Here is a 19,722-nt window from a genome sequence, read left to right on the forward strand (position 1 = left end):
TCCTGTGGTATTGAATTCCCGCTCACCTGGCTCCCTTAGAACCATTTCTTACATATTCATCTCCAGGAGAGATACAATTCCTGGTCCTTCAAATGGGGTTTGTTCAACACAGTGGCACTTTGATACCTAGAGAATGATTTTGGAAATACTTCATTCTGTCTTGCTACCATTTTAATCGGGAGCATTTAGACCTCTGTTAATTGATGTCTTAATACTGGGTTGGATGCCGAGGAGCAGTTTTGTGACCTGTGAATATTTAAGGGGAAAAAAAGAGAAACGATTGCACCTACAAATCCCAGGCCTGGCACAGGAGCACCTGGGCTGGGTAGGGTAGGAGCCTTCATTTCTCAACCTCCCATACCATCCTCTTACGTGCTGGCCCTTCACAGGTGTGTCCTCTGTGTGAGGCCACGCAGCACTCGCCGGTTCTGGCATGTGGCAGGGACTACTTCTCTCCAGCTGCAAGCTCCAACTCCTTTGGCCTGAACTTCTTATGCAGCTTCTGTGTGGTCCTGTCCTGAACTGTGTCCACTGTGGCTTCTGGATAAGGTGGTCTTTGTCCATCATGGGGTGGGGAGATCAACCTGTCCATCCCATTTCTAATAGCCACCCACACACCCTCAGGCCAGATGAAGCTGGGGCTGCGTGTGACCTTCAACGTGGCTCATTTAGGAGGTTTGCAGAGGCTGAAGATCCATTTTTCTTGTCCCTTTTTGTACTCAGGAGTCGCAGAAAAAAACCTCATTAGGTTCGGGGGGTGGGCAATCCCTCCTCAAGATGGGGAGAAAATGTGCATAATTCTGGATGGTTTTTATTTCCCACAGTAAATCTGAAAAACAGTTCCTGGTGCTTATGTCTTGGAGATAACTGGGCCAGGCTGGGGCACATCCTTCTCTTCCTGGCGCCTGGGCGAGGCTTCAGGCCCAGAGAACCCAATGGATAATTGGTTAAGCCCGCACGCAGCAGATGTCTGTTTAAGCTTGGATTAAATTGGGCCAGACAAAGGCCAGCCAGGCTGGTTTCATCAGAGAAATGTCTTTGTGGGAGATTTGCCCTGGTTCAGTTTTTTGTTTGTTTGTTTGTTTTAAATGTGACGAAAAAGAAAATAAGTCCTGGGTAAACCAGCTAGAGACTGAGTTTGTTATTTTCCCCCAGGTAAGGTGAGAAAAGAAAGCAGGACTCAGGACCTCAGTGGCTCAAAGTGCTTATCCTCTCTGAGCGGAGGACAGTGCAGTTTGGGATCCAAGTCTTCCTTCTCCTCGGGCTGATGACGTGCCCTTCCTGCCCATCTCAGGAGGAGGATGCTCGAGCAGCATGGAGGAGGCAGAGCGAGAGCCTGTGAGCGTGGGCTCCTGGGCCCAGCTGCCAGCTGCCTCTTCCTGTGTGGCTGGGGTGAGGCCTTGGCAGCAGGAGTTGGGCTGCTGGGGCCTGGGCAGACTGTGGCCCTGCCTGGTCCTGAATTGCCCGGCATGGCAGACCAAGTGACATCCTACACCTACCTGGTGGTTTCCCCTGGAGTAGGGTGTGGGGCAGAGGAGCCTAGTTTGCTTCCTGAAATGAGGCCATCAGCTCTCCTGGTTGGAAATACATTTTCCAGCTTTGGCACAATGCCCAGTTAGTACTGGTAGTCTGTAGCCACCGTGTGCCTGATCCGGGCATTGTCTGATGTGGTGCCCTTGGGGCTAAGAGCTAAGCCCTTTGGAATGACACTGGAATTTAAAGAAAGTGCAGGTGTGTTGAGAAAGGCATGTTTTGGATGGGAGAGGGAGGCTGATCGTCAGGCGAGAGGGAAAGAACAAATCTGGGGGGAGGAGGAGGCAGGGAGAGAAAGGGGGGCAGGGCTGGAGAGCCTGTGAAGTTACCATGTGGAGTTTCAACTTCATCCTGGGGACACCTAGAGGCCACTGAAAGGTTGTAAGCCAGCTGAAGCCTGGTGAGACTCGCGTTTTCTGTGGCTCCCCAGCTGCTATCAGGGAGCAGTTAGGGCTGGAGGCCAGGAGACCAGGAGACCGCCAGACTAGGGATAGTGACATGGAAGATGTGGAGGTTGTTGGTTGAATATGGGGAGCCATGGACAGACAAGAGGGGGATGTTGTGGACGAGGTCCAGGCCCAGGCCAGAGGAACCCCTGCTGAGGTAGGCTGGCTTGGCAGGAGTTTGCTTTCCCTGAACTCCAGGCTCATGGGAAGCCTGCAGGCAGCAAAGGCCCGGCTGAGAGGCCAGAGACAGAGGTGGGTGTTGGGGAGCAGAAGTGAAGGTGAGGCGAAGAGGGAGGGGAGGGGAGGGCCAGCTGTGCCTGACAAGCCTTGCAGTCTACCAGGAGGTGAGAGGAGAGCTGGCAGAGCAGTAGGGGTTGGGGGGAAGAATGGTAAGTGGGGAGTTGAGATGCAGAGAGGTTCCAGTAAGATATGAAAGCTGTTTCCATCCTAGTAAATGAGGAGGACCATCACGACTTCCTGCAGGAAGTGCAGCCAGGCGGTAAGGGGAGCTTGGCTGGTGGAAAAGGTGGAGGGTTTTCCACTTTTTCCCCTTTTTTGAGAGCAAGGGGTGGGGAGAATTCAGGTTTAGGTACGGTCTCTCTGTGTCCTGATCCTCCTGCTCCAGCCTCCTCGTCTGCCAGGACCCCTGGAGCCTGAGCAGTTCGTTCGAGTCTGCCGGTGGGGAACCTGAACAGGTGGTCTGGTCCCCAGGGGGGCAGGAAGGCCAGAGGAACCAGAGGCACCTTCGTGATGATAAATGGCACACTGTCAGGCTTCAGGGCCTGCCTCCTCAGGAAAGAAAAGATGTTCATTTGGGAGCAGCCTCTCGGAGCTCACGTGGGGTGGTTGTTTCCACGTTCCCAGAAGGTTTTATAGTCTTGGGAAGGCGTCATTGTGCTGCAGGTGCTTCCTCATTTCCCAGTGACAAATGGCTGGCTGTCCCAGTTGTGTGGGTGTCATGGAGACAGTGTGAGTCCTGGCTGACTCAGGTTGTGCCTGTGAAGTCCCCGAGGGCTCGTGGAGATGGGGGAGCAGCCCAGGCCATGCCTCACCTTCCCTGCCCACCCGCCCTGCCCTGTGTGCTGTGGGATGTGTCTGCCTCGGCTGGAGCCAGCTCAGGGGGGCTCTGTGGCCAACTGAGGAGGAAGGGCGGTAGATGGATGAAGGTGCTCTCTAGACAGAGGGTCGGGTGCCGACCTGCCATTGCCACACACCCAGCTGTGCTGATCTCGAGCACCACAGTGTGCTCTTTTGGGAGAGGGGAAAGGTGGTCCTGTGGGAACTTGGCAAAGGTGGGCCTCTTTGGGAGCAGAGCTGGCCATTAAGGGGATGCACTAACTCTAGTGTTTGTAGAAGCAGGGACCAATGCAGAGGGAGTCTGCCCATTCTCCTGGCTCCATCTTTACAGGCCTCCTTCATTGAAGGCCATCCCCAAGAAGCCCCTCCCATCACTCCTTCCCACAGCAACCCAACCCTCCCCCACAGCAGCTCTTCTCCCACCTCATGATGGTGTTTTTATTTGCTCGATGTTCACCCCTCCTTAGTCTCTGAGCTCCGTGAAGGAAAGATGTGTCCATATTACTCCTCTCTGTCGCCACTGCCTGCTATATCAAATGGCCTCTTACGTAATAGTAATGTGCAGTGAACGAATGGACGTTCGTTTGCCATTATGGACAGCACGTCATTATGGTTTTAAAAGTGTTGTCAAAGCAGTATGTGCACGTGGTTTTAAAAATCCACTGGTACAGAATCAGCACAGGAAAGACAGATGATAATGAAACCACCAATGCCTGGCTATCTTTTTCTACCCCCATCCTCTCCCAGAGACATACTTCTGACCATCTCTGACACCCCTGCCCCACCGTAATCCTGTGATGATTTCTCGTGCTTTCACTGGTTCCATATGCTGTCTTGTCACATGCTTCCTCCTTTATGTCTTGCTTTATGAACTCTCCCCCTGGGTAAACTGAGACTGGGGATGGGTCCCTGCCCCATTGCTGTCTTATCCCAAACCCCTTTGCCTGTCCCTTATCAGGATTCACAACATTCCCATCACGTTTATGTGATCAGGAGCTCTTATGTGTTTTTTGAAAGACGTTAACTCTAAAGGTAAAACCTGTAAATCTGCGTTTCCATAATGGTCTGTGCAGAACCAAGGACTGTACCAGAGTGCACGTTCTTCTCTGTGGGGCCAGTGGCACATCTCAGGGCCTCCCTCAGGAGAAAGTTCCTAGCAGCAAGAGTGTGTGGATGTTTTTTCTGTAACCATCAGTTGTAGAAAAATCACTCCACCGTTTAGTCCCTATTTGGAGTGTGGGTTATTTATTTATTATTTTTTTCCTGTCTTGAAGTAAAGAAAACCTTTTTATTAGAACACAACAGCACAGGTGCATTGTGCGAAAGTAGAACGTACACATGGGCAGGGCTTTCTCGAGTTGCCCCCGAAATGTCCTTGGCATACCCAGGTCAGTTCACATAGCCTACTGGCTCTTCTGATGTTTCCCCCATGATGCTGACTTACTGCAAAGACCGGGCCCACCGTGCTGCAGGGGGTGGAGGGTCTCTGTGGAGGGGTCTCGTGAACCCCTGCTGGGTGGCACTGACTTTCTGACATGTTTTTCTTCCCTCTGAAGCCGAGTGTTTAAGACGGACATGGAGCTGGAGGTTTTGCGCTACACAAATAGAATCTCCAGTGAGGCCCACCGGGAGGTGAGTCGGCCACCAGCGCTGGTTGGGTTGGGAGGCAGCGTTGCTATGCGTGGGGCAGGAGATCCACGTGGAGAAGTGGGATTGTAGGGAGGCTCTACTGCCTCAGGACCATGCACAGAGCACGGGCAGGAGAGGCCCTGCCCAAGTTCCTCACCTTAAAACACCCTCCTTCAAGGAAGTCATGGGCATTAGTCCTCAGGGACTTTAACAAAAAGTCCTGACTTCCAGGAGGGTAAGTTCTTCTTCCTGGTATTCAGCAGTTCCCAGTTCATTTTATAGAATCTTTTATCCCTGACTGTGATTCAAGTATACTTATTATCATCGTCCTTTTTTTTTTTTTCTTTTTTTGGAGAGGTTTTTGCTATAGGGCTCGTACGCTCACCAGAAAGATAGAAAGAGACAGAGAGACAGAAAGTGAGAAATCACCCTCTAGGCATATGGCCACGCCGCAATCCCTTCTCCTCCATTCTCCTCTCGGGATCTAGCACACCCACGCACACGCGCCTGGCATGAGTTTAAGCTGCCAGGTCCAGGACTCAAACCGCTGTCAACTACATGGGAGTCCAGCGACATAGCCATTACACTAACTGCTGGTCCCTCATTGTCCGTTTTTTTAAAAACATTTTCACGTGGTTCTTTTCTAAATCTTCCCATTTTACTAGAGGAATGAGATCAAACAAGGAATTGTACACCTTAAAAGACATTCAGGGTGACTGGGTTAGCCCAGCGACTGCTTCGGGACGGTTGTCACCGTGTGTCAGGAAACAGACAGGCAGTCTGTCTGATGGGCTGTGCCATCTCTCGTATAAATTCATTTTCTCTGTGTCTTATAAAAAGCAAAACAAAGGGAACCTTTCAATAATAGCCATCGTACCACCTGTGACATTACATATTCACTGGTTACTTGTTCATTTTTTCCCCATCCCGGCTGGTCTGCCCACCCTGAGCTGTGGCTTGGTGTTCCATATTTATCAGCTACTAAATGGAAGTGCTCCATAGTGGTTTGAATAAACTATATGGATATTGGGACTTTAAAAAGTTCTAATTTGTCACATTTCTGCACTGCCGTGTGCTCATATCATTCATTTTTTTTTTTTAAATTAGAGGTTCTTTTGAGAAAGTGCTATCCATTATTTATAAGGCTGTGTTACCTACTTAATACAAATGTCTTTGCTTAATATCTGTCCTGCAGGTAATGAAGGCGGTAAAAGTGGGAATGAAAGAATATGAGATGGAAAGGTAAGCCGCCGTGTTTCTCTGGGTAAAGATTAAAGTGTAACAAACAGTAATTTGTGTTTCCTGAGCAAGGAACAGATGAGGCTCCACAGCACCGGGCCCAGATTGAGTGGGGATTATGAGCAGGCTTCGGGATGGTGGGCAAAGATGATTTTTCTTCTGGCTGTGGCCACCTCCCTGGCTCTTGGCAGCATGTTTGATAGTAATGGTCTTTGATTACTTTTCAGGGTGGTTTAGTACCCCATCATTCCACTCTTGGACTTTGTTTCTGCAATTCACAGGAAACTTTACCAAATAGCAGCTATTGTGTCTCTGAAAGCTGCTAGTAAAACAGCTTGCCGTTTTTACGTGTAAACACTGCCATTATGTCTGCTGTACTTGGACGACTGGGTCGAGGGGTGGTTAAGCGGTTCATAAAGCACTCTGGAGAGCTCCATCGGCCTGTGGCTCCAATTAGGCCTGCAGGGAGCTGGTGCCACTGGGGTGCTTCCCGGCGCCGTCCAGCCCAGGTGGGTGTGACCTGGCTAGCTCATCTCCACCTCAGGACCCAGGGGCCAATGTGCTGCTGCCCATGGCACCAGAAAGCCCTTCGGTCAGACCCACACTGCCCCAGTGGCTCCCCTCCCCACAGGGTTTTGGGGCATGATGTGTGGGGTCTTCCACTCTTGGAACTCAGCAGGAGACTCTGAAGAGGCTGCCTTTGCCCTACCCCATCCCTGATGTCTCCTTCCTACCCGGCCTTGGAGATCTTGATTGTTACTGCCACCTCCCTGTCTTGCAGGGCCAAAGTCCACCCCAGGTGCCCTTGGGTTGCCCTCCAGGCCTACCCTGTGTAGAACACTGGCTCTGAGGGAATACTGGTTCCATGTCACCCCCAGCCCTGCTGACCTACCCAATTTGTCACTGTGGGGTACAGAGTCCAGGTGCAGATGGGGTCAATAATGGGCAGCATGGACATTTCTGTTTACTGTGACTTGGTGATCTTTTTCAAAAATGTATCTTTTTCAAAGTCCAACCTTGTAAAGAATTCCCAGCAATGAGCCTCGATATTTATCTCTCTCACTTTCCTGGGCAGTAGGAGGTTAAAATGACCTACTCCCAGCTGCTGTGGCATCCTAGGAGGGGGTGTATAATAAGTGTTCATCAAAGACCAAGCCCGTCACCCTAAGGAGGGTAGAGAGTACCAGGCTGTCCTAGCCTTTGCCTCCATGAGGTCCCCAGCTGCAGTGTGGCACCTGTGGTCTGGCATTCCCAGGACCCCTGCCTATTCCAAGGATCTGGGACAGGAAGAGTGCTGTGGGCTACAACAGGGAGATGGACTGGGCAGCAAGTCCCTCAGACTGACACTGCCCCAGAAACCTGTCCCCAATTGAGTCGACTCATAGTGACCCCATAGCTCATGCCGCAAATAAAAATAACCAAGAAATTGGAGCAGAATTCACTTATCCCAGCGTGGAGCTCTGCTGCCCACTGCACACTGGTGGCCTTGTGCCCTAATCCACAGGGAGTCTGGCTTTGAAGGCAGCTCCTGGGAGGAGCCTTTGGCTGGTCCTGCTCAGCCTATGGACAAGACTGTGCAGGCTCTGGATCAGAGGCCAGGGCCCTGGAATACTTCCCCAGCTCCTTGTTCCCTACCCTCCAAATAGTGGAGGTTTTATTTATTTTTTTTAATGGGAATTTTCAAATATCAAAAAAAAAAAAAACAAAAAAAAAGAGTAGTATAATGAACCCCAAAGTTCTTGTCAGGTTTTTTGCTTAGTTTTGTTTGTCGGAGTATGTATTTATTTAACCAAAGGGCACGTGCTCATCATAGACAGAGAGATGGTGCAGGAGAGTACCCCCCCAGTGAGGCATGGTCACACTGCAGTGCCTTCTCCATTTCTTCATCCTGTTGAAATTTGGACACACATGAGCCTGCCATGTTTTTCAAACCTCTGGGGCCAGTATTTAAACTGTGGTTGGCTGCTGTGTCCAGCACAGCTGAATGAACGTGTGCTTTGTGGGGTGGGGGAATACTGGAAAATAAACATATAAATAGACATGCAAAGACATATAGGTAAAGAAAAATGGGGATCAGGTGGTTCTGACTCATCTGATGGAGGCAGCTGCAGCCCTGAACTGTTCCCAGTTTATTCTTTTAAAGGGCGGAAAAGGGGGGGGTTGCAAAGCCTGTTGTTTTCAGATGTTAATCAGCTAAAGATGCGAAGACATCTGGTGCCATGTAGTTCTATGTAAGTTTTCTCTTATCTTCTTAGGCCAATTCTGATTAACATATATGGTTTCCTTTAACGATACTGCCTTGCAGTGTCAGAAACACAGAGGTAGGTAGTGTATTCACATATTAATAGCATTCTTTACCCTGCAAATGACTGCCCATGAAACCGTGTTTCTGCATGTTTGCTCTGATTGGCTGCTCCCTACAGTTAACCATGTGGTATCTGGCTCCTCTAACCACTAGAGTAATTACCAGAAAGTAAATTTAGAGTTGTTTGTTCAAGTTGGGGTCCAGACAAGATCTACACATCACCCCTGGGTGTTGTTAGAAGGGGAGTGCTTGTTGAACTGAGCTCTGGGGAGATCTTACCTGTCTACAAACTGTTCTGCCTCCCTTTCACCCCCCACCCAGGTCCTACTGGTGCCTCTTCTGTGGCCTGGAAGGCTCTCAGAAGGATTAGCCCAAAGCTGGAGGCCATGGCCAGCTGTGCCATGAGGCTGGATAACAGCCAGCAGCTACCATCTGGAGGGTTCCGTGTGCCCACCTTGTTCACTGTCACACTCCTGCTATGTGCTGCATCCCCCTATGACTGTCCAGGGGAGAGAAAGAGGGGAAACAGCACTGCTTTGGCCTCAACCCAATGGGGAGCGCTCCAACCTGTAATCCCTGAGATCTTAGAGCAGGCAGGGAGGGGGTTGGGGGTGAAGGTGGGACCTGCTCTAGAGAAGAATAGAGGAAGAGATAAGAAGAATGGGAGGTGGAGTCTGTTCCTGAAGAGAGGGACATCAGATGTCACCCTCCCAAAGATGGTGAGGAGATGGTGTCAAAGCTTGGAGTGTCTTTGGCCAGATTTGAGGAGGGTTCCCCCTTCCTCTGACTGCTTAACCCCTAGCTGAAGTCCCGGGGTGTAATCTGTAGCCATGAGGTGAGCAGATTCTTTTTCTTTTTAAAAATTTCTTTCACGAGCAACAGAAACGGAGAGAGACAGCATCCCCAACAGGGTCCTGACATCATGATCCACCTCGAGCTTCAGCCAGCCCCCAATCATGGGCACACATGTGCCTGATGTGTTCAGGGAGGTCTCCAGGCTCTAGCTAGGAAGCTTCCCGTGTGGGTCAGCCTTGCAGAGCATCATGCTTTCGTGCACTACTGTCCAGCCCTGGCTGACTTACCTTTCTGCCTCAAGCTCCTTCCCCATCAGCTTGTTTCTCTGTCACTGGCTGGGTCTCTCTGTGACACACTTTCATATAGCCTGGAAGTTTCTTCTTGGAACCGAGTCTCATTTATTTGCACAGTGTCCAACCCATAGTTGGTGTCAGGAAGCGTGTGTGGGTTGGTAGGATAAATGGATAGAAGAGACAAGCAAAGGTCTTGAGCTATTTTTCTGCCACCAGGCACTTTAGAATTCTTTTCTTAACTAGTTGAAGGGTAAAAACTTCTAAAGCGGGTGTAGGTTGCCCAGGGGGCGTGGCCCTTTTGACACAGACTGGACTGCTGTGCAGCTGGCTGACTCACCGGGTTAAAGGGAGCGAGCTGCTCTTTTATGTGTGTGAATAGCATGGTGGGTAGCCCTAAAACCTACCAGACCTTCTACTGGGAGCAGGGCTGGCTATGGTCCTAGTCCCCATGGCATACCAGGCACAAGGGCAGGATTCCTGCGCGACAGGGCTGGAGGCTGAGAGGAGCCGGGAACAGGGCTGGATTTCTCGAAAGGGAGAGCACACAAAGAATAACTGCCCAGTCTCAAGAGATGCTGGCCAGTTCTAAGCCTCATCTTTTTTGTTTGTTTGTTTCATTATCAAAGAATTCGACATGAAGTCTTGAGAGCATGTTAAAAAAAAAAAAGAGTAAGTGAGCTGATGGCACATACAAAGACACCCCATCCTTCGCGCATTGCCTGGGAGCGAGGTTTCAGAGGAAATGAAAATCATTTTCTGCAATCGAGGTGCAGTAAATTGTGTTAAACCAATAAGACGTTAATGTTTGGGTAAATCGGGCTCTAACAGCATCTGACTGCGGGCCCAATCAGGCAGTCCATTTTAGCGCCTCATATTATTTAATGTTAGTGGCGTAACCAGCTTGTAGCCGGCTGGCATGGGGCTGGCAGCTGAATCAATTACCTGCAAACACTAATTTAGAGCATGCTCAATTGGCTGTGTGGGCTGGTCCCCGGTTCACATTTGCCACAAAGAGATTAATAACTTGATGTTTTTGACAGCCTGGGACCTTAATTGAAATTGTGTTCTCTTTCTCTCTAAGCTGTGAATGGGGCACTTTGGACCCGATCGTGACAGTTTCCATGGGGATTGGGAGAGTCATTAAAAAGGCAGAGGTTCTGTGAACTGTGATAGGGACCGTGTGGTGGGGTCCTCCTTTCCTGGCTGGGTTTCTCCTTGGCAAACTCAGGTGACCATGTCCAGAGGCCCTCAGCAAGGCCCGGGTTTTCCTGGGCTAGTCTGTCACAGGCAGCAGCCCACAGCAGGAGCCCTGTGGTAATGAAGAACTTGCTCAGCTGCGCTGCTTTTCCTGTCCTTCGGCCAGAGGAAGTAAACTGCATTAGGTGTGCCCCTGGAGTCCGGACTGTAGTGGCGACGGGGACACAGCCTGAGTCTGCTTCCAACAGCACACACTACGCACACACCTATAGACCAACACTATTCACACCACGCATTACGCACACCACACAAAACCTTCATACTTTTACTACACATAGCACATGTCACATGCAACTCGTCAACCATACCACATACACACCACACAGACCATGCCACATATACATCACTTGTACCGCACACACACCACATACACACCTACACACCAACACCACATACACTGTTCTTTTTTTTTGGAGAGGTTTTGGCTATAGGGTGCGTGCGCTCGCCAGACAGACAGAGACAGACAGAGAGACAGAAGGCGAGAAATCACCCCCCCAGGGGGGATGGCCATGCCACAATCCCTTCTCCTCCATTTTCCTCTTGGGATCTTGGGCATGCATGCACACGCACCCGGCGCGAGTTTTAAGCCACCGGGTCCGGGACTTGAACCTCGGTCAAGTACATGGGAGTCCAGTGACATAGCCATTATGCTAACTGCTGGTCCCACCACATATACTGTTGTGCCCTGGTCGCGAAGACCACCAGGGAGCCAATTCTGATGTAAACACACCAGGGTCGCTTTTATTCAGGCTTGAGCCAGGGTCCCCAGCCGTCACTGACACAGTGACACAGCTGATCAGAGTTGAGAGCCTCCGTGTTAGTTGGGCTGGGTTTTTATTTGACTGTTAAAAGTAGGGGAGGGGGGGAACCAGCAGTTAGCGTAATGGCTATGTCACTGAACTCCCATGTAGTCGACCATGGTTTGCGTCCCAGACCTGGTGGCTTAGAACTCATGCTGAGCACGTGTGAGTGTGTGCCTAAGATCCTGAGAGAAGAATGGAGGAGAAGTGATTGCAGCGTGACCATCCCCCCTGGGGGGAGATTTCTCGCTTTTTGTCTCTGTCTCTCTCTGTCTGTCTGGTGAGCACACACGCCCTATAGTGGGAAGCTCTTTAAAAAAATAGAAAAAGAAAAATGGGGAGGGGGATGAGGTGTGGAGGGGTACTGAGGAATGCACTCAGGCGACAATACATTGGTTGTAGATTACAGGAAATGTCGCTGTCTCTGGTTGATTGGGTATTAAGCCGTTGAGTTAGGCAAAAAGTTACTTAAGGTTTCTGATATCTCCTTTGTTTCTTTCATTGGTCAGTCCCAGTGGGGTGATGGTCTCATGACTTTTTCCTACGTGTCTGGCTCGCTTCTTTGAAATGGTGCCGTCCCTCAGTAAGGTGGGGCAAAATGGAGTCACTTTGGTTCTGCTCTGGTCCTTCATTCCCAAGGACATAGTAGAGCCAATTATGGGTCCCTGTTATTGAACTCTATCTGGTCCCAAGCAGTGACAGGCTGGTACTGGGACTTTAGTACCGTTAATTGGACAGCGCTGATTCGCTCATGGATGAAAGTGATTAACCTGTTAAAGACGCAGGGACCAAGGGCAAGGAGGAGAAGGAGAGTTAGCAGGGGACCCAGGAGGGCAGAGACCAGAGTGGTGAGCCCAGGGGAGGAGGCAAACCAGGAATCAAGCTAGCTTTGAGCCTGTTTGCATTCTTTTACGTTTTGCGAGGCCCTCCCTGACTTTGACTGTTGACTCCTTTATTACACTGGAGTGATTGATATAGAAACTGCATTCCTCTCCAATGGTGGCACAGACTCCTCCCTGTTGGAGAAAAATCAAGTCCAGGCCTCTCTGGTTCTGAAGGATGACCTCTGCAATGGAGGACAAGGACTCCTGAGGCCGAGTAATAGAGTCCTCTAGCCTGGGAATGTCCTCATCTGTAGCCGCATGGAGATCGCGGTAATGTTTGTTTTGGAGAACTAAGGAGAAGACCCCGGTTCCTGCTCCTGCTATTCCCAAAAGGGCCATGAGTGTGATGGCAGTGACTAGTTCTCGTCTAACATGACTGAGGGATCCCTCTAATCTTTGATAGAATCCCTCAGCCGTATAATAGACGAATCTAGGGAGAAGTTGGACTAACACACAAAAATGGCGTGTATTGTTGAGTGTTGTCCCATAGATGCAAGGTGTTAACCCAGTGGTGCAAGACCACCATTTATCGGGAGGAGGTATCAAGTACTTGTTGAGAGGCAAAGAGAGGATGGTCTCGTTACAGAGATAGTGATACATTGGGGGGAACCGTTCCCACACATAGCCCTTGTCTGGTGACTGCCTGGAGGGTTAGTTTGGCAGTGCCTCATTGGTGCCACCTACAAAAGCCAAGGCTGTTTGATTCATTGTAGCTGCCAGGGGACACAATGCCCTCATAATAGGGAGGCTCTGTCTTGTAGCACAGCCAGCAGGAGTCAGTGAGATCTGGTCTGGACATTGAGGACCTGGAAGGTCTGGTCCATCAAGTCCCAGAGAAGGTTTAGGTCAGAGTGGGATGGGAGATCTGAGGGGTGAATGCCCGAGTTTGCTGGTGAGGAGATGGATTAAGACAGGGCAGGGGGCATGAGGACTGGGTTAGACCTCAAAGCCTTGGTGAGGCCTGCATGCTCGACTTTGAGGCACAAGGTTAACAGTAATCCCTGATCATACCCCGACTGGTATAGGCGGATGCCCCAGGTGTGCCCAGCTTCCCATCAAGTAAATTTTTTTCTATTTTCCATAAAGGACATCAGGAGTGGGTTGCAGAGAAAGGTGGTGCCTGTTGAGGCAGTCCTAAGGGTTAACCCATTGGGGCTCGATTTGCAGGATATCCAAATTAAGTCATCTTGGACAGGTGGGGCCCAGGAAATACTGCCGGAGTATTCGCACCCCCAGCTAGCACAATTGTATTTATCGGGGCCTCCGCAGGATGTCACCCGGGGTTTGGGTTGATTTCCTCCCGGACAGACATAAAAAGGGGTTATCCTGAGAAAATTTCTAGAGATATGGGAGTGGGGCAGCCTGGAGGGGAAGAGAGAACGACTCCCATATTTATGGTGGTGATGATGGCACTTCCTGTTGGGAGACCCTTGCAGTCTGTGATCCATGGACCCATAAACCAAGAACCCATGGCTAGGAGACAAAGGTTGAATTCTAGTGGGGCCACCAGGCCCCGGGGAGGGGGCGGGGCAAATGCAGTAGTGGTGTTGACAATGTCTCCTGTAGTGGCACTAGTAATGAGCCAGGTCAGTTTGAGGGGCTGGTGAGGGGAGTCCCTTGCCTGAGCTTTCCAGAGGAGGGAAGAGAGTATTAGCAAGGTTCGATGTGTTGAAGTTTTAGCTTTAGGGGATTGTCTGGGTCCTTTGTAGATGTCCATCCTGAAATGAGGTTGTCCTGCAACACAAAGGGGTCTGCTGGCTTGACGTGCGTATGATGGACCCAGGAGACGATGCTGTCAGCCTTGAGAGCGGTGGGGGTGGTCAAGTTGACTATGTAGGGCCCCTTCCAGCGCGGCTGGAGGTTTCCTTTGTGGCGTCACTTAACATATACCCAGTCGCCGGGCTGGAGCTGGTGTGGGTCTACAGGAAGGTCCATGGCATAAAGAGCCTGCAGTTTCAGCTAGACGTCTTGGTGTATGGCCTGGAGGCTTTTTAATGAAGATAGGAGAGAATAATCATTAAATTCAGATAACAAGTCATACTGTAGGTTAGGAATAATAGGTAGTGGCAAGCCGTACAGGAGTTTGAAAGGAGTTAGGCGTAGCTGGTAAGGGGAGTTGCGCACTCGAAAGAGTGCGAAGGGAGGGAGGAGAGGCACCCAGTTACCGCCAGTTTCTAAGGTTAATTAGTTAAGGTCTCCTTTCTGGCAACCGTCAGCCAGTATTGTCCGCCTTCAAGCTCGAACCCCAGGTAGCTTACCTTCGGTTGACAAATTTGGACCTTTTTGGCTGAGGCCCTGTATCCAAGGCTTCCAAGGGCGTTGAGCAGAGCATGAGTGCCCTGTAAACAGTCCTGCTGGGTTTTGGCTGCTACCAGCAGGTCGTCTACATACTGTAACAAGACAATGTCGGGATGTGCAGCTTGAAACTCACCCAAATCTTCATGCAAGGCTTCATTGAAGATAGTAGGCGCATTTTTAAAGCCCTGTGGCAGGCGTCCCCAAGTTCGTTGTCTGCTGAATCTACGCTCAGGGTCTGGCCACTCGAAGGTGAAGAATTCTTGGCTCTTAGGTGCTAGGGGAAGGTTGAAGAAGGCATCTTTTAGGTCTAGGACAGTGATGAGTTGGAGGCACAGAGCTAAGAGAGTATGCGGGTTGGGCACCATTGGGTGAATGTCTATTACTCTCTTAATTGCCTTAAATCTTGCACAGGTCAGTAATCACTAGAGTGAGGTTTTTTAACAGGCAGGAGCAGCGTGTTCCAAGGTGACTGGCAAGACCTCAATATTCTCTGCTCTAGCAGTTGGCGAATATGAGGGGTGATGCCATTTCGGGTCTCTAGGGACATGGGATATTGGCACACTCGGACTGGGTCTGCCCCTGGTTTAAGTTCTACAAACACTGGTGGCCAATGTGTGGCTAATCCCATACCCCCAGTTTCCGCCCATGCACTGGGGAACTCAGCCAGCCATTGCACCATGCCCAGTTAAAGGGGGGCCTCTCGTGGGGCTGGTGCAGTGGGTACTCGTCTTCCAAGCTGACAGTGAGGACATGTATAGGGCGTCCAGACTTATCGAGGACTTTGATGCCCCCTGGATCGAAGTGAATTTGGACACCCAGTTTAGGGGCACTCGGGAATCACCATGAATAAGTGGAATACCTTGCCTTCTCTAAGGTCCACCATTCTCTTAGTGGTCCAGGAATATTCATTTGTTCCCGTTGCTTCCTGGATCCAGGCAGTTTTGGTAGATAATGTGCCAAGAAGTTGTAGGAGCCCTGAGATCTGAGCATCGGTGTCCACTAGGAAGTTGATGGGGGTCCCCTCCACTCTAAGAGTTACCCTGGGTTCGGGGAGGGGCACCAAACCCCATCCCCTCTATTTATTATGATCGAGAGTCAAGACAGGAATATTGGAGGGAGGCTTGTCCTTCCATTTTGGACAGTCTCTCACCCAGTGACCCTCCTCTTTGCAGTAGGCGCACTGGTTTTTCCTGAGGCAGGGGCGGCCTTTTTTATTAGGCCTATTGGTATTTCTCTCCTGGGCCAGCTCTTTTAGGTGCTTTTGTTTCTCTTTCTGGTTTCCTGCCATGGAGGCCAATAAGATTTTTGCTAGATTCCGAGTTGGCAGTCATTAGCTTTGGCCTATATTTCCTCAGGGATTTCCTGATTGTTGTAAACCTTTTCAGCCACTGTCATTAAATCTTGAATATTTTTTTCTCCTAGCCTATCTAGTTTTTGTACTGTACGTCTAATATCTGGTGCTGCCTGGTTAACGAATGCCGTAATGAGGGCCAGTTTGGCCTCAGGGGCCTCCGGGTCCATAGGAGTATATCACCGGAAGTCATCTGTGAGCCTTTCTAAAAAGGCAGCAGAACTTTCTTCCCTTCCCTGTTGAACGTCTCCTACCTCAGCCAAATTGGCAGTCACTTTGATACCTCCCAGCAGAATCTGGCGGTAAGACCTAGAGCCTCTCCTTCCCTTCAGCCACGTTGAAGTCCCATTCTGGCCGCGATGAAGGGAATTTGGTGTGGTTAGTATCAGGATTGCCCGTGGGCTGTCTGTTATCACCTAGGACTAGTTCATGGGCTCTGGATAGGATTTGCTCTCGCTCCTCGGTGGTGAACAGAGTCTGGAGGAGCTGTTGGCAATTGTCCCATGTCGGCTGGTGGGTGAAAAGGACAGTGTCTAGTAAGGCTATAAGCTCATTAGGATTTTCAGAGAACTGGGCATTTTGGGTTCTCCAGTTATATAGGTCACTAGTGACAAAAGGCCAATAGTGATAAGGCTGGTTTCCATCTGCATCTGGTGGGCCTGTAGCTTGGAGTGGCAACACAGTTGAATTTGCCAGTCCAGCCTGTGGAGGCAGAGCCCCCCCCCCCCCCAAAGAGGGCTGCAAGCGGGGGCCTCTGTTTAGCTTGTCAGTTCCTGGGCAGGGCCGCAGCGTGGGTTGGGCTTCTCCCCTTCTCGCCCTTCCTTCCACTCTTTCTCCTGCCCTTCCTTCCTCTCTTTCTCCTGCCCCTCTCCATCCCTTTGCTGGAACCCGGGCTAGGTAGAGAGGAGGGAAGATCATGTCCTCTTCAGTTCCTTCGGAAGACTGGCCGCGAGGGTACAGAGGCTTCTGGGGTTCTTCTTTCTCAGACTGCAAGGATTTTCGGGGGCATCGGAGGCTGTAAGAAAGGTTCAATCCAGGGAGGGGGGTTAAGAATAAGATCCTCCCATACAGTTATGTACGGGATTTGGTCTGGATATCCATGTCCACTCCGGGGACGGTAAACAATGTTCTTTCCCTTCCAGATGGTTTTTAAATCAAAAGTCCCTCCCGGGGACCAGCCGACGTTGAGAGCCGCCATTCCACTGTACAGAGGGTGTCAAACTTGTTTCTTAACACCTAGACTAAGGTTATGGGCTCAGATCTTAACATCCTTGAAATGGTCTTTCATAAGCGTCAGAGGGGAAGTCTGAGTCTGTCCCATTTCCGTCAGAAAAACGTACGCACCAACAGAGATAGGTAACAAACACACAGACAGGACAAATGCGGCCGCACAGATGCTCTTCACCAAGTGAGGAGCAACTCTAAAGTGGGACAATGGCCTCACGCCATGCTGCGGCAGTGACCCACTATGTCCCCTCAGAACAACTGGGGGCACTCTATCCCCTCCTGGGTGTCTTAGACATCTTCTAGGACCCTAGATCGGCGGCCTGCCAGCACGTCCGCTAGACCAATTCCGATCTATTACAGAGTTAGGGCCCTCAGAAACTGAACAGGACAAACACAGAGATGAAACACACTCACTGGCTGTTGACCCTCTGGTTCGGGGAATCCTGGGGGTCTTGGGGAATCCCAGATGAACCCCCAAATGTGCCCCAGTCACAAAGTTCCCAAAAGACCACCAGGGAGCTGGTTCCGATGTAGACACACAAGGGTCACTTTTATTTGGGCTTGAGTCAGGGCAGATCAGAGTTGAGAGCCCCGCGTGTTAGTTGGGCTGGGTTTTTATTTGGCTGTTAAAAAGGGGGAGGCAGATGAGGCGTCGAGGGGTGCTGAGGAATGCTCAGGCAACAATACTACATTGGTTGTAGATTATAGGGAATGTAGCTGTCCTTGTTGATTGGTTGTTAAGCCGTTGAGTTAGGCAAAAAGTTACTTTAGGTTTCTGGTATCTCCTTTGTTTCTTTCATTGGTCCATCCCAGTGGAGTGATGGTCTCATGACTTTTTCCTACGTTTCTGGCTCTCCTCTTTGAAATGGTGCTGTCCCTCAGTAAGGAGGGGCAAAATGGAGTCACTCTGGTTCTGCTCTGGTCCTTCAGTACCACACATCACACTTGCCACACATACTACACACACACACCACACACACATACCACATACACATCATTGTACCACACGCACTATACCACACACACCACTATACCACGCCACAAACACACCTACATACCAATACCACATACAGTACATCACACATGCCACACATGTACTGCATTCAGCACACACACCACATGCTATAGATATACCACACATACCACACATGCCCTAAACACATGCCACACACACTGTATACACATCACATATGCACCAAATACATGGCATACACACACATCACATACATACCAACACATGCCACACACCCACACCCCCCAACACCTGTATACCATATACCATGGATCAGTCATAGGCCACACATGATATACACCACATACCACATGTCACATTATACCACACATTCAAAACTTGCACACACACACCACACTTATACACATATGACACACAAGCACAAGCTACACACACACCCACACCATGCACACCCTATATATATCCTGACAGGGTGCTGGGTCAGTGATTGATCTTTAAATTTGCCCACCCCAGGAGCGGGTTGTAAATCCCTCGTGACATTCTTATTAAATAAGCCAGTTTTTCCTCTTTTTTGGCACAAGTGCCTGCGGCTCCGGGAAGGAGAGCTGGATGGTGGGCATGCAGGCAGGACACAGCTTTCCCGACCTGCAGTGTCAGGGCCTGCCCACGGCCTGCTTCCTGGCTTGCCTGAGGGCCCTGAGCACAGCCCTCACCCTGTGTAGTGCCAGACCAGCCCTTCCCATGAAGGCTCGGCCTGTCTCGTCAGAGGGGTTGTTCCAGCTCCTCTTTCCACCTGCCCACTCCTCTTGGTGTGCTGTCACCCATGAGGAACCACCTCAGGTGCATGCGTCATGTCCTTTTCCTCCTCCTATTCGGGGTCTTGTCTAGGGCCCTCCTTGCTGGGCAGGCTGGCATCCGGTCAGCCTTGCCCTGTGTGTCTCTCTCTGGCTCCTTCTGGGAGGTTCTGGAGATTCACTTTCCAGCTACTTGGGTGAGGTCTAACCTAATCTGGTCTCAGCCTGGGAAAGCCTGGGCATCCGTGAAGCTGCGCTCAGTATACCTACCCCCTAAAAGGAGGCTGGAGTTTTCGGGCGGGAGGGGCTCAGATCTTATTTCAGTCCACACAGCCTCTGTGCTCTGAGCTCTCAGACGAGAACAGATGTGACAGTCCTTTTCCATGGACCTGGTCACTGTCCATGGGCTGCACCTGTCATAGCATACATCCTCCCTCCACTGGCCGCATCGAAAGGCGGGACTTGTGGCATAGCCCATTCCCAAAGGACCCCAGGTCTGGGTATGGGAGGCCCTTTGGCTCGGATGGCCTGATGTGGGTCTCCTGCTCAGGAGACAGTTTGGTCCACTCCTCAGGAAGGCAGCCCCTGTGTCCTGTGCCCTGGTTGGCCACACCTTGGGGCATTTGAGCTGAGTCCTTTCTGAGAGCCAGGGCTGTCTTGGGTGGAGAATTCCTCAGAGTTCAGAGCAAGCTTTGCCTCATCCCAAGCCACTTCATACTGGCAGGGCAGACCCCACGTGCCCACCCACCCCGCTTGGTGCACACCAGCTGCCTTCAGAGCGGGAGCATGTGAGTCTATCCATGAGAGTTGGCAGAGGCAGG

General features: G+C 50.8%; 1 protein-coding gene across 1 annotated transcript in view; it reads left to right on the forward strand.

Moving 5' to 3' along the window:
• The window catches only part of PEPD (peptidase D), a 170,469-nt gene that overhangs the window by 57,312 nt on the left and 93,435 nt on the right, over positions 1–19,722 (forward strand). The window contains exons 8-9 of the mRNA XM_006167978.2: positions 4,613–4,688; positions 5,881–5,927. Of these exons, the coding sequence (XP_006168040.1) occupies positions 4,613–4,688; positions 5,881–5,927 (123 nt within the window). The remainder of the gene's footprint in view (positions 1–4,612; positions 4,689–5,880; positions 5,928–19,722) is intronic.

The sequence above is a fragment of the Tupaia chinensis genome, unplaced genomic scaffold (assembly GCF_000334495.1).
Source record: "Tupaia chinensis unplaced genomic scaffold, TupChi_1.0 Scaffold145396_1, whole genome shotgun sequence".
NCBI lineage: Eukaryota > Metazoa > Chordata > Mammalia > Scandentia > Tupaiidae > Tupaia > Tupaia belangeri.